The 12,622-nt window shown below is 40.5% G+C and overlaps 2 protein-coding genes across 2 annotated transcripts; both read right to left on the minus strand.

The window, feature by feature from the left end:
* Positions 1 to 85: 85 nt before the first annotated feature.
* On the minus strand, positions 86 to 4,945 carry klhl26 (kelch-like family member 26). Its single transcript, XM_067229713.1, has 3 exons — positions 4,760 to 4,945; positions 3,540 to 3,722; positions 86 to 3,117 (listed from the first exon to the last, which is right to left on the minus strand). Exons 1-3 carry the CDS (start codon positions 4,807 to 4,809, stop codon positions 1,536 to 1,538), a joined length of 1,815 nt encoding a protein of 604 aa, XP_067085814.1. The 5' UTR covers positions 4,810 to 4,945; the 3' UTR covers positions 86 to 1,535.
* A 1,102-nt stretch (positions 4,946 to 6,047) lies between these two features.
* On the minus strand, positions 6,048 to 11,373 carry il12rb1 (interleukin 12 receptor subunit beta 1). The gene is made up of 13 exons (XM_067229925.1): positions 11,278 to 11,373; positions 10,859 to 11,007; positions 10,703 to 10,739; positions 10,404 to 10,526; positions 9,877 to 9,953; positions 9,523 to 9,739; positions 9,259 to 9,405; positions 8,636 to 8,734; positions 8,311 to 8,457; positions 8,016 to 8,168; positions 7,828 to 7,897; positions 7,629 to 7,701; positions 6,048 to 7,214 (listed from the first exon to the last, which is right to left on the minus strand). The coding sequence occupies exons 2-13, from the start codon at positions 10,976 to 10,978 to the stop codon at positions 6,858 to 6,860; spliced, it is 1,620 nt and encodes a 539-aa protein (XP_067086026.1). The 5' UTR covers positions 10,979 to 11,007; positions 11,278 to 11,373; the 3' UTR covers positions 6,048 to 6,857.
* Positions 11,374 to 12,622: the final 1,249 nt, after the last annotated feature.

Raw genomic sequence — 12,622 nt, forward strand, 5'->3', positions numbered from 1 at the left:
ATTTCCCCTTATAATTAACAACCTGTACATCAGTCCCATATATATTACAACTGAGACAGAGGTCTGCAAATTATTTTTGATTCACATTACACCTTTAATTAAAGTTAGACATACAGGTACACAAAAGTCTACATTCCCCATTTGATGACAGTGGATTCAGTTGATAATGCACTTCATTATCATTTGACATTGTGCTTCTGATTTGGAAAGACAACATTTCACAAAAACACTTACACTAAGGCAAACAGGTGACATTTGTACAACAGGTACATGTAGGTAGTCAGTTCATTGTTGTGTACTTAAATTGAAAACCTGTATTCTTAGCTTGTATTTGTACTGTAAAATAGTAACCTCAAGTATATTTTAATGTCCCACTGTACTGAGAGATACATTTGTGAAAACATTCACTTATCGTTCTAGTGGGGGAAAAGGAACTAAAATAAAAGTTGATTTCCTTTCTCTCCCACACTCCTATTACATGTCTTACCTTTTCAGCCTCCAAATTTCTGATACAAAAAACATACTTTCTAAAACTTGCTATCCAAACACACTTCCAGTTGAGCTACATGTACAGGAAAAAAAACGACTTAACCCAAACCGTCACCCAAATGGTTTCCAAGGTCTTTGACCAAGCATAATTTGTGTTTAAGTAAGGGGCAATAATTGCTCGGGTTTAAGGATGATTGGTGGAGGGATTTAGCTGCCATGGGAGTTAAATTGTATTTTCAATGCCCACCAAGGTTGAATATTGTATTACATGTTTCAATGTGAAGTAAAAAGAACAGAAAAATTAGCTCAATGACAATTCAAATGTTGTATTTCTGTGTATGTAAATCCATGAACGCATTAATTACAATTATATCAATGGCAAACTTGTGTTGTGTTGCAAAAAGGCTGATTTGGATGTTTCTGTTCCATAATCCCCCTTCTCTTTTTAAACTGTCTAGCAAAAGTGCAAATTTTAAATGAACAGTTGTCGGCCTTCCACTGAGTTATGCATATAAGTTGACAGACAGGTTCGTATTGAGACATTCATGGAGTAAAAGCATAAAATACAACATTTCAAAACACAGAGAAAAAAACAAGCATGCAACCAGACGCTCCAGTTCCTATACAATCATTGTGGTCATAAATTCTTTCTCATCGTTGAAAACGACTTTGTACAAAATGGCTCACTGAAACTCAAATATCCTTGACATTTCAGTCTCTCCCTCTCAATTCAATCTTTAAGCATTGACTATACCTCAACCTCAGCTTAAAGCCTACATTCATATTTATATAAGTCCTGGTCTTAAAAACAGCTCATGATAACATTGTACATGGACCACAAACTAAAGGAAATGAAAACAGAATGTGTATATAGCAAAATAACATACTTCCTATTTGCAGTCATTCTGTCAAACACACACACACAACAAATCAGGACTACCACAGAGATTACAATAGTATATGTAGAGTTCCACATTTCTATTGAACAACGGAACAGTAAGCACTACGAATGCACAATATCCAGTCATGGTCCAGGTGCTTGAGGATTAACGTTGGGTGGTGGTTTGTCGTAGTATTATTGGCGTACACGCAGTCCCCGCAAAGGACTCTGGGAAATGCAGATCCCTCTCCCACTCATCGGTCTCGGTGTTGTAAACCTGAACAATGCTTGTCACATTGTTCAGGTGCCAGTTGTACCCTCCCACAATGTAGATTTTTTTATCCAGTAAGCAGCAGCCTGCCTCTGATTGCCCTGCGCGCATGGGGCTAACTGTAGTCCACTGGTCATTCTCTGGAATGTAATACTCAACTGCCAGTACATCGAAGCAGCGGTCAACGTGATCCATGCGACCCCCCAAGGCATAAACGCGGTCTTTGGCGCTTATCATGGCGTGGAGCACTCTCGGCTCGTTCATGGGGGTTTTGAAGTCCCACTGGTCAGTCGCGGCGTCGTAACAATGCAATGTTTTCTTATCATCCACCGACACACCATAGCCCCCTGAGATGTAGAGCCTCTCTCCGCAGGAAGTGCCAGCGTGGCCCCAAATTCTGCGTTTCAGTGGCTCTACGTAAGTCCACTCGTTCTTCTTGGGGCAGTAGCATTCGACGGAAGACAGGCTGCCGGATCGATTGCGGCCCCCGGTGGCGTAGAGTCGTCCCTGCAGCATATTGAGCTGGAACTGGATCCGTCCCTCTTGCATGGGCTGGATGCGCAGCCATTGGCTGAGGTGCGGGTCGTAGCGGAAGCAGATGTCCACCGCCCCTTCCCCGCTACGGTACTGCAGGTGCTGACCGCCAACCACGTAGACAAAGTTGTCCAGCACCGAGACACAAGCATGGCTGCAGCCCGTCTCCATTTCTGCCAACTCTTTGAACTGTCGGGAGGAGATGTCTGGTAGGTAGTACACCTTGCTACTCACAGTGCGGTCATTGTCCGTGTAGGGCGTCCCTCCGAAGGTGATCAGCGACATGACGTCAGAGCGGATCAGCGTTCGTGCAGACTGCATCTCATGCTGACGGAAGGGGAGGATCTGATAGTTGAAGGCCTCCAGGAGATACTGTCTGCATAGCACATCCTCCACCATGATGTCTACTGTCTGGACGCTGTCGACCAGCTCTGAGGAGCGCATGAGGGGGAAGCGCACATGGCAGAGCACCTGATTGGCTTTGGCTCGCCGGGTTTCGTCGTGCTGCAGCCACCGGATGGCGGCGTGGAAAAGGTCGATCTCGCCGCAGTTCTTCAGCTTGTTGCTCTGCAGGAAGAAAACCAGGCGCTCCATCGGGATGTGGAGGAAGTCGTCCTCCTCTGCGATCTGTAGAAAGTGCCGGAATGTGAAGGTGTCCACAGACTCCTTGAGAGAGGAAAGGTTGAAGGTGGTGGCCATTTGGCCAATGTTCAAGCAGGTTTCCACACTCATGGCTGACTTGAGAAACTCCTCACAGAGCTCCACTACTGGGACCATCTGAAGAAAAACCGCTGCCCCTAGAACATCCTGAATACAGTCCAGATCTAAAGTGACCTCTGCACTGTAAGCAAAATCAATGATGTGTTTCAGCCCTCGAGCTGACAAGCCCTTCAGCTCAATGGTGTCCTGGTTTGACTCCCTCATGCCTCCTGTGAACATAGCTCTGAAAAACATATTGAAGAATACAGTTCTGAAAACAGTTAATCATGTAACCTATACAAAAAAATATAGTAAAAGTTCAGAACAATATAAAAGATTCAACACATAAGATAGCTTTCACACACATCTGTGCACACATAATAATCACAGTTATATGTTATACCTTCATGGAATTAGTCTTTTGTACACTGCAACAGCATACTATATACTGTAACACTATCAAACCTATCCTTTAACCTTGTGAAGTCAACATTTCTACACTAATCAAGCACTTGCTTCTTTACCACAAATGTTTTAACTGTTATTTACTTTAAGTCCCAGTCTGTTATCTCAGTGCATCTTTACATTCAGAAAAATGCTAGCTTGGAATATTGAACAAAACAAAACTATTTTGAGCATTATGGGAGTGTCCTTTGGCCAACCCACCTGAAGTAGTCACTGCAGGAGGCCAGCACTGCCTTGTGGACTTGGAAACGCTCCTCGTTGATAGCCAACACTACGTCCAGAAGCTGCCCTTGGTCCCGCAAGACGGACAAGCCCAGCAGCAAAGTAGCACTATGGCTCGGGGCTGAGAATGTGCAACGCAGCGTACCATTCTTGTTAGCCATACTGTAAGAGAAAACAGCTATCACTGTCAGAGTACAAACAGTTTTTTTTTACCTATACGAGATAGCTTAAGAGTCATCTCTGAAAATAGTGAGCTCTTTATCCAGTCATTTCCCGTCAGCTGCATAACAGCCTTCCTCTCAACTCTCTTTTCTCTTGAATTATTCATCTGTTTCGTGGAAAGAAATTCCCTTTGTATTCAGCACACAACTATCTTAGGGTAATCCATGGGGATGAAGGGATAAGAGCCTAATTCTTTACCACTGCACTCTGCTTCCATTTTTCTAAGTGAAGACCTGACCTTGTTAATATATCTAAGGTGACAGCAGTTTTGTGTAAGCCAAACATCTGTACACACCTAAAAGTGCTGCATGCTGATTCTACTATGCATGTTTGTTTTTTGTTTTTGATTTTAGGCATTGTTCATGCTAGGATCATAAAAGTTTTTGTAAAAAAAAGAAGATATATATTATAATTATTATTATAAGCAAGACTCATCTTGTTTGCTAAAGTTTAGTCTGTTTGATGTGAAGTTAATGGACTTTCGTAAATTTAATCATTTACTGGTTAGCAAATGCATTATGTAGACTTAAACACGCAGCCATTGGTCGCAGGCAATGGGGACAATGTCCAAGGCTGTACAAAGTGTTTCGTTGCATCTGCCCAAGTTCTCAGGGTCTAGCCTCCGACAGTCCAGGCCACTCGGGCGACTAGCCAGTGAGAAATGTAAACCTACCTTACGATGAACAGTTAAACTGTGACGATAACAGAAACTACCATTTGTGAACTTGTATTGGAACATGTATACTTATTTATAGTAGGCCTATACAATGTGGCATTACATGTCATATCCTTGAAATCGTTTTGAACTGTATCCGAAGGCGAATTCTAATGCTACTGAAAATTAGTTATCACACTCACTGCAGGTAAACTATGCTCGCAGGCTGTGATGAATTAAATACACGTGAAGCCTATAACATTGTCTTGTTAACCAAGAACTTGCATGTTTATTCGATTCGCATCACCCGTGACATCCTCACCTGTTCTGCGGACGATTCCAGGCGAAATCCCCACCATCCGACTCCGCCATCTTCTAACTCAGTGCGGTACGCATAGGGCATTTTTAATTGTATCACTTTAAGGTCGAAGGCATAATTGCCCCATTCATGACTAGATAAACGCATTAAGCCTGTCGATTAAAAAGCTATAAATGAATACCGCTGCTTTCTCCTGATACCGCATTCCCAAAATGACTTCTGCACGCACCAGATGTGACGCCGTCGTGTGAAAGGGCGACCCTGTACGTAAACACGTTTGATGCGCTACATGCTTTTCACCACTAGGCTGGACTCTTGAGTTGTAAAACAGTGCTAGATCGTAGTAGCGACACTAGATGGAAATAAAACACATTTGGAAGGACATGCTGTGTAAATACTCCACGAATTACACAAAACACTGAGACCCAGATGTGTGTTTTTGGCAGTATAATATAGTACCAGTATACATGCATGGATTACCTTGAAGCTGAACACGTGATTATTATGTCAAAGGACCATTTTGATGGCCCACAATGACCCAATGTTAAGATGATAGTTGTAGCTTTCCAGCATCTCTCACCTCTGCTCATCCTTAGTTTCCCACCTGGTCCGAGAGCGAGTGGCAATGAAACTGCATTTTTGTAGGCCCTTAAGAAATATGCACACAACAAAAAGTGGATGCCAAACAAATAATCTCACTTGTGTAGAACACAAACCCGGTGACTAGTCCTGTTACACTATGGTTGACAGAATAACTTGTTTAGATAACATTTGCAGGGGGCTTTGCCTCACCAGTTGTTTTATCCAGATGGTTTTTGGTGTTCCAAGTTCAACCCAATCGTGTCTGCTCATCTGGAATTGATGGTGCACACTGGTCACCTTTATGGGAAGTGACTTCAGACTACCAGATTGACACAAACTGTCAGTGTTCGTATCCACGTTTGTATCCAAGTGTGGCTATTATGATGCAATTGTTATGTAACAATTATTTCATTCACAGCAGTTGCCCTTAATCCTTGTTTTGTACTTTTTGCCAGAAATATTATTTTGCTGTCATTTAGGTCATACAATATACCAAGTCCTCTTCTTTTTGGATTTAGCATTGTCGTCTGACTGCATGGTGAATGCACTCATTGTAATCTAAAGGGTTTGACAATATTGATCTGAATTTCACCTCACAATGTGGTTTTATCAAGCTCTCCATCTGTGGTGCGGAAGTGTAATCATATCTTGTTTCGTGTGCAGATAAACATAAGAAGAAACATTTATTAATCATACAATGTGACAAGTGAGTGTACACAGAAGAAATTATTTCCCTTGCTTTTCTCCCGACCTGCTATCTTTCCTCAGAGGGCAGCCATATCAACGATGTCCGAGGCCCAAGTTCAAGTGCTCACCCAGGTCCTGGCCAGGAGACCGATCCTATTCTTTATGTTTGTCTGTTGGAGTTATTTTGCAGAGGAAACCCAGCACAGGATCTTCTTGTTGTGAGGTGAGGTGTCACCTTATATGGGGACTTTCTATAAGAAATTAGTTTATTCAAACTGAAAGTAACCTTAGTTCAAATAATCAACATTTGAAAAGTTAGAAAGTAAAAGGTCATGAAAGCCCAAAACCCTGTTATGTCATTTGCATATTACTTTAGCAGCCTATTTCTTCTAAGTAGGACAACATGAAATACATACAATTTTCCATCTGTATGATCAAGCAATACTGTGTTTAAAAAAAAGCTTGTATGACTTTTTAGGTCTGCCATTTCCTGTCTCCTGCTGTGCACACACCTCAGTTTCACTCATCAGTTTCACTCCTCTTATTTCTGACTTGACACTGTCTATTGGTGTTCTGTATGAACTCTCAAGCCCAAAAACCTTTTCTGCAGTTGAATACATCTTACACGTTACAGATTCCTACAGATAGGTGAAGCATTTATATGCATGCTTTACTGTGAAATTGTGAAGTACAATTTTTTCCATATCCTACAATTAGGTTAAAAGTTACATGCATGTCGTTTGTGTAGATTCTGTAATGTAATACCCCAAAATAAAGCGAATACACTGGAGGAATGAGCATGTGACCACAGTGAAGTCATTCTGTGGCCACACTATGTCGACAATGCAGTCCCCAAATCTTCGGTGGAGATTGCTTTCATGTCAAAAACCAAACCATTTCTGTACATCAGAATGACAGCCTCACAGTCATTTTCTTCTTCGTTGGTATCGGTTGTTTCAAGGTCTCCCAAATCGGTTAGAACTTGGCTTTTATAATCTGGGCTTAAAGGTACACAGGCATCTGAGGTTCCCAGTTCCCCCTGACTGCCCTTTTCACCGTCATCTTCACCCTCATCTATCTCACACACATCCAGTATAGTGAGCTTCTCCTGGTTGGGGTTTTGGGGGTCCTGTGGATTCCACTTTTGAAGGCTGACTTCATCCACCTCCTCTGTCACCTCCCACAAGTTCTGTTGAGACGTAGAATTGAAGGGAACATACCCATTAAGGTGCACCAATACAAACAGACCCCATTTATTGTCAATTGTTTTGTGCACCCTAAAAATCGCAATGTGTCATTTGGGGAAAAAGATTTGTTTGATGAATCTTGGAAGATCGTCAAGAGACGTAATGATGACGTCTTTTTTTCTTTGATGCAAAGGTCGAACACACAAATTCAGCGAAGCACTGTTAAATGCAGGGAAAGTTTGTGGTGACTGCTTGTGGTGATTACTAAGGGGAAGTTTTTCTTCATTTTTGCATGCTCAGCAAGTGCATTGTTTCTATAATTGTATAACACATTAAGAACATCATGAACCATGGACATTACAAAATGTGTAAAATCTATAGCTCCAACGTAGGAATAAGTTCAGAAAACACCATACCTGTCTCTTTTCTTCATAGCCATCTTTCCTCAGTACTGGAGCAGGTACTAATGACCAAAACTTTCTTTTAAGTCTGAGAATAAAGTTATGATTTTAGAACTTTGAAATGCCTTTCATTGTAGGCCTATAGCACATTTTGACAAAATAGAGGTTTTTATCAATTTGTTTATATTGAAGTACATTAAGAAAGAGATCTCACCTGTTGGCAAGAAATGAGACCATTATTGTGGCGATAAGGACAGGAATCATGCAAAAAACTATCCTCCAGACTTATTTGAGAAGAAAATATTGTTATTCTTTGTTTTTACGTGCATTATGAACGCTTCTACAACAGAAGAATTATATATGTTATGTTTACATTCTTGTGTAAGTAAATACAAATTTTACCAGTAAAAGGATCAGACCCAGTCTTGAAACCAACATTGGCTTTGGGTCCTGACCCAATGATTGTCACTCCAGCAACACTGATGTTATAACTGGACTCAGGAGTCAAATTCTCAAGAGTGTACTCAGTGTGTGATTCTAAAACAATTTTGCAATCTAATCAAAAAGAGAAGCATGTTAATACACTGTATATGTCATAGTAACTGTATGTGCAATGTCAACTTAAGGTTTATGTCAAACACACCATTGCTTTGCAGGTGCCATACAGACAAATTATAAATGTCATTATTGGTCCCACCTGTTTTATTGATGTTTGCTGTGATACAGATTTCATAGTGTATTAAGAAGCCTTGCAGGTCTGGCACAGGAATAGGTTTCCAATTTAGCAGAGCAGAATTGTGTGTTACATCAACAGCACTGAATTCCTGTGGTGCCTTAGTTGGGGCTGAAAAATAAATTGTTGCAAGGGATTTCATAAACTTATAATGAGGTTATGGTAATAATATGATAATTTCTCTATAATATTATATTACAATATTATATCCGTTTATGAAGTGAAAACATGGTAAAATAAACTTTTTTTAAATCTTTATCTAGCATTAGTGCTCCATGTAAATGCTTACCACCCTCTTTTTTATAAATGGTACACCATGCAGTGGTTTGTGGCTTCTTCTTATGACAGCTGTGTCTAAAGTAATAGTAGCGAACATAGTCTTCCATCTCTGGAAAAAAATTAGGTAAATGCTTTCACACCAGTCTGTTGGACTCACAGCAGAAAACAACAACAGTTTTTCATACGGCAGAGTCACAATGTGTATGAGAGGAGGAAAAGGGAAAAGAGAGAGAGAGGGGGGGGGTTGACGTTGAGAAAGTTTATAGTTTGCATTTTGGCCTCCCTTTCCCTTTTGGTTTGTGTCCTTGTTTTCTGTCTGTTCACTATACACCTAACGGGAGCTACCAAGTGGACTGCCAAAGAGAGCGGATCAATAATGGCAATGGTAGGTTCTAATCTAGACCATTTCAACTGGGGTGACAAACTGGGGGGGCCAAGCTGGGGGGGCCAAGCTGGGGGGGCCAAGCTGGGGCCAGTTGTAATGTGAGAGGTTACATTAAACATTATTGTTGTCATATATTTTTCTTAGTCTTAGTCTTCCTGGTCTTCCTTCAATGCTCATTTCAGTAGTCCACATACAGTCAAGCAGGTGGATGGACATTCATGGGTTTATGCCAAAGACTGTTATCATACCTTCTGTGATTTCCTGAAGTGTCTGAGTTGATTTTACGATGTTCACAAGTTCTGGTCTTGTTTCTCCATCTGTTAGCTTGTACCACTCCAGACAAGCCTTATTAAGCCCTCTGGTCTCTGGTTTGGTAGGTTTGTTATCAGAACATGCTAATGGGAATAAAGTTACAGTTAGGTTTTGGGTGTATGAGAATAACACACAGTTTACTGTATTTTTATTGAAAGCGCCACTCATCCGGATCAGACACATCACACATACACACTTACTTTTCTTATGTATGGCTGGGACTAGGAGAGGTGTTGAAGGTGTTCTCCCCATGATATTGAAAGCAAAAATCGAAACTTCGACAGCAGAGTAGGTCACAGTAGTTGTAAACTCAGAGGCATTAATGTGATTAATGTGATTCTCCTTCTTCTGGCAAGGCCAGTCATGGATAGATAAATTATAAGTCACTGTTCCAGCAGAAGGAGAGTACTGATTTGCCTGGTGAACAATGTAGTAGAGATCAGACTGGAACAAACTGAAGTGGTGTAAACACTGGTCTCTTAAAACACAATGTCCATGTATCTCTGGAGCTCATTTGATCTTTATGACTATGTAATAGCACCATATCAACTTACATCCCATGTTAGCTTTAGTAATCTTGATCCATTGTTGTCCTGCTCTGTCCAGTTGACTTCAGGTGGATTTTTTATTTCTGCATCCAAGAGAGACACAGTAACTTAATTACTCATCACTAATAAATTCATTAATTACAATGTTTTTTTACTATAATACTAGAAAGATTAAAGATCAATAGATGAAACAATACGTCCTAATTCAAGTTAAACTATATTCAGCACAGGCATTTACTTGATACATTTTGTTAGTAGATCATGTATCAGTAGATTGTACTGGAAATAACTTAGGTAACACTATCTCCCAACCTTGATCATTTTGGACATTTATTGGCAGGGTGTTTAAGAGAACAGGATGAGAGTAATGAAATGTAATCAAAGAAGGATCAAAACCTCTGTAGGTAAAACAATAGTAGCAAGCACAACACAGACACAATTTGACACATGCACATCTCAATGGTTGAGATTGCTCATTGTATTGTATCTGAATTAATAATGGATTTGCAAACATAACAAACAAGCTAACTCACCAGAAGGGACATCCAGAAGAGGAGTCCAGTCGCTCCACAATGGAGTTTTAACATAATTGGGCTTCTGTCTGATTCGCACCTGGTATGCTGACTGATGCGGAAGATTGTCCAGGGTGACCTTGACTGTAAACACAAATTATACTCCTGTCATGTCGAACAAGTTATAGTTTTTGTATGCTGAATACCAGTCCCTTACCGCAGCTATGTTTCAGTACTGTACTGGAAGCACATTTTAATTGGAATAAAGGGTCTTCACACAGCCCCAATAGCAACTTTTAGGGTAACAAGAAGGAACACACCTTTCATGTCATTTGAAGAATTGGTCTCTATCGTTTTCTGGACCAACGGCATTGAAAAATACACAAAAGTAGAATAAAAGACAAAGTTATGAGTAGAGTAACAATTACAAGGTTAGAATTGTCCCTGCCCCACTATTGTAAGAAACAATGTCTTACATTTTCCCATGCTGGCAAAGGATCGTCCATTATTCTGAACTGGACATCTATTATAACCGCTTTGCTCTTTTCTCCATTCCATTTGAGTGTGATGTTTTTTGAGTTTGAGGACCATTCCATTCTCACGTTCTTGGGAGGTAGATATTTTACTAGAGAGAGAGGGAGAGAGGGAGGGAGAAAGAGAGAGAAGAAAACAGCAGTGAGGTCATATCCTTCAGTGTTTTGAACCGAAGCTCCTTTGTCACACGCGTGTGTGTTCTTCCCGGTGTTCCACTTCCTGCACATGTGTATGTGTGCCACTGCTCGTAAGTCCAACATACCTTTCTTCTTCTGCTATGCTGGGAAAAAAATGACTTTCTAATGGTTATGGAATTGTGTGGATGACGAATATCAACCGGTTACTCAAGTTGTAAACGTACCTGTCTCATTAAGTACAGCTATGGTTTTGGGTGATTCACAGCTCTGGCCTTCCAAATCAACCTCTACCCATATTCCCACTTCACGTTTTGTGATTACGGATTCACCAGGGACTTCTTTATAGTTATGTTTGATATGCTTAAATGTATTTCCTAATCCGTCCAACGTTCTGAAAAGTTACAATTTCGTTTTCATTAAAACATTTCAGATTTATTGATTTAGAGTAGACTGCATACTGTAGTGGAATGTTTTAGAATCACTCAATTGTAGTTTGCTTTAATAACTCACTGTATGGTAAGCGTATAGGTTGCATTCTTCATGGTTTCAGAGGAACTCCATTCGCATCTATAACTTTCATTACTCTCCTCTGAGTTTCTTCTGAAGCACTGAGGACCAGAGGACAGTTCGCAAGTTGCTCCTTTAAAGTGGAAATCAGTTTTTTGACAATCAATAATTAATCCATCGATATGTATTTCTGTACACTTTGCTATTACTTCAAAGGATCTAGTTAAAATGTTAATGGAATTGGTATAATATTAAACAATATCAATCTTGAAATATGGTGAAATACAAATGAATGGTTCTACAGTAGGCTTCATGAAAATGTGCTTTCACACACACGCACAAACATGGTGCAGTAATATTACAACACACAGAGCTTCAACTTGTGAAAACCATACAGCCCTGATAAGATAACCAAAAGCTTCCGTCTCATGTAACACTTCTGGAGAAGGTGTTCCTCATCTCTCTAATACGACTGTGTGTTTATGTCTAAGACAGATAAGCTCAATGTTACTGCAGAATACCTACTACAAAACCACAGACAGCTACAGAGATGTGACAGATAAGAAGAAATGTATTCATACAATACCTGTGCTTTTGTTGACCATAACAAGCACTATAATCAGTGTCACAACTCCTCTACTCTTCCACCCTTTCAACAGGCCCATGGTGAAAGAATAAATGTAGGTAAAAAGTATCCAGATAGGTGTAATGAGTGCTGTTGAAAACAGGAAGACACCAAGTAGACAGGCTCATGACACTTAGACTCATTGCATTTTGACTTCATTTACACAGCTCCACCAGTACTGGGTAAAGTGGGTTTCACTTGCCTTTCTTGTAAAGTTGACAGCTGGGTAAGAAATGTCAACGGATTTCTCGTTCTCTGTCAGGTAACAGGAGCATTGCAAACTGACTCACAACCTCAGACCACAACTGGGGAGGGGACTGCACAATGCTGAGCTCTGAGAGATATTGTTGTTGTTGTTCAAATTGCATCTTTTGAGAAAATAAATGGCCAACGGAACCTTTGACCTCGTCCTTCTGTAAACACCTTATAATACTGAA

This window comes from Osmerus mordax, chromosome 26 (genome assembly GCF_038355195.1).
Source record: "Osmerus mordax isolate fOsmMor3 chromosome 26, fOsmMor3.pri, whole genome shotgun sequence".
NCBI lineage: Eukaryota > Metazoa > Chordata > Actinopteri > Osmeriformes > Osmeridae > Osmerus > Osmerus mordax.

What these genes read in the sequence shown, in the direction of transcription:
- klhl26 (XM_067229713.1), bottom strand. Translation starts at nt 4,809, where the DNA reads ATGGCGGAGTCGGATGGTGGGGATTTCGCCTGGAATCGTCCGCAGAAC. An exon ending in TGGAATCGTCCGCAGAACAG is followed by an intron (nt 3,723 to 4,759) that starts GTGAGGATGTCA and finishes TTTCTCTTACAG; the next exon opens with TATGGCTAACAAGAATGGTA. An exon ending in TCCTGCAGTGACTACTTCAG is followed by an intron (nt 3,118 to 3,539) that starts GTGGGTTGGCCA and finishes TATGTTTTTCAG; the next exon opens with AGCTATGTTCACAGGAGGCA.
- il12rb1 (XM_067229925.1), bottom strand. Translation starts at nt 10,978, where the DNA reads ATGGAATGGTCCTCAAACTCAAAAAACATCACACTCAAATGGAATGGA. An exon ending in ACTTCAGGAAATCACAGAAG is followed by an intron (nt 8,735 to 9,258) that starts GTATGATAACAG and finishes ATTTTTTTCCAG; the next exon opens with AGATGGAAGACTATGTTCGC. An exon ending in GCTATGAAGAAAAGAGACAG is followed by an intron (nt 7,215 to 7,628) that starts GTATGGTGTTTT and finishes ACGTCTCAACAG; the next exon opens with AACTTGTGGGAGGTGACAGA.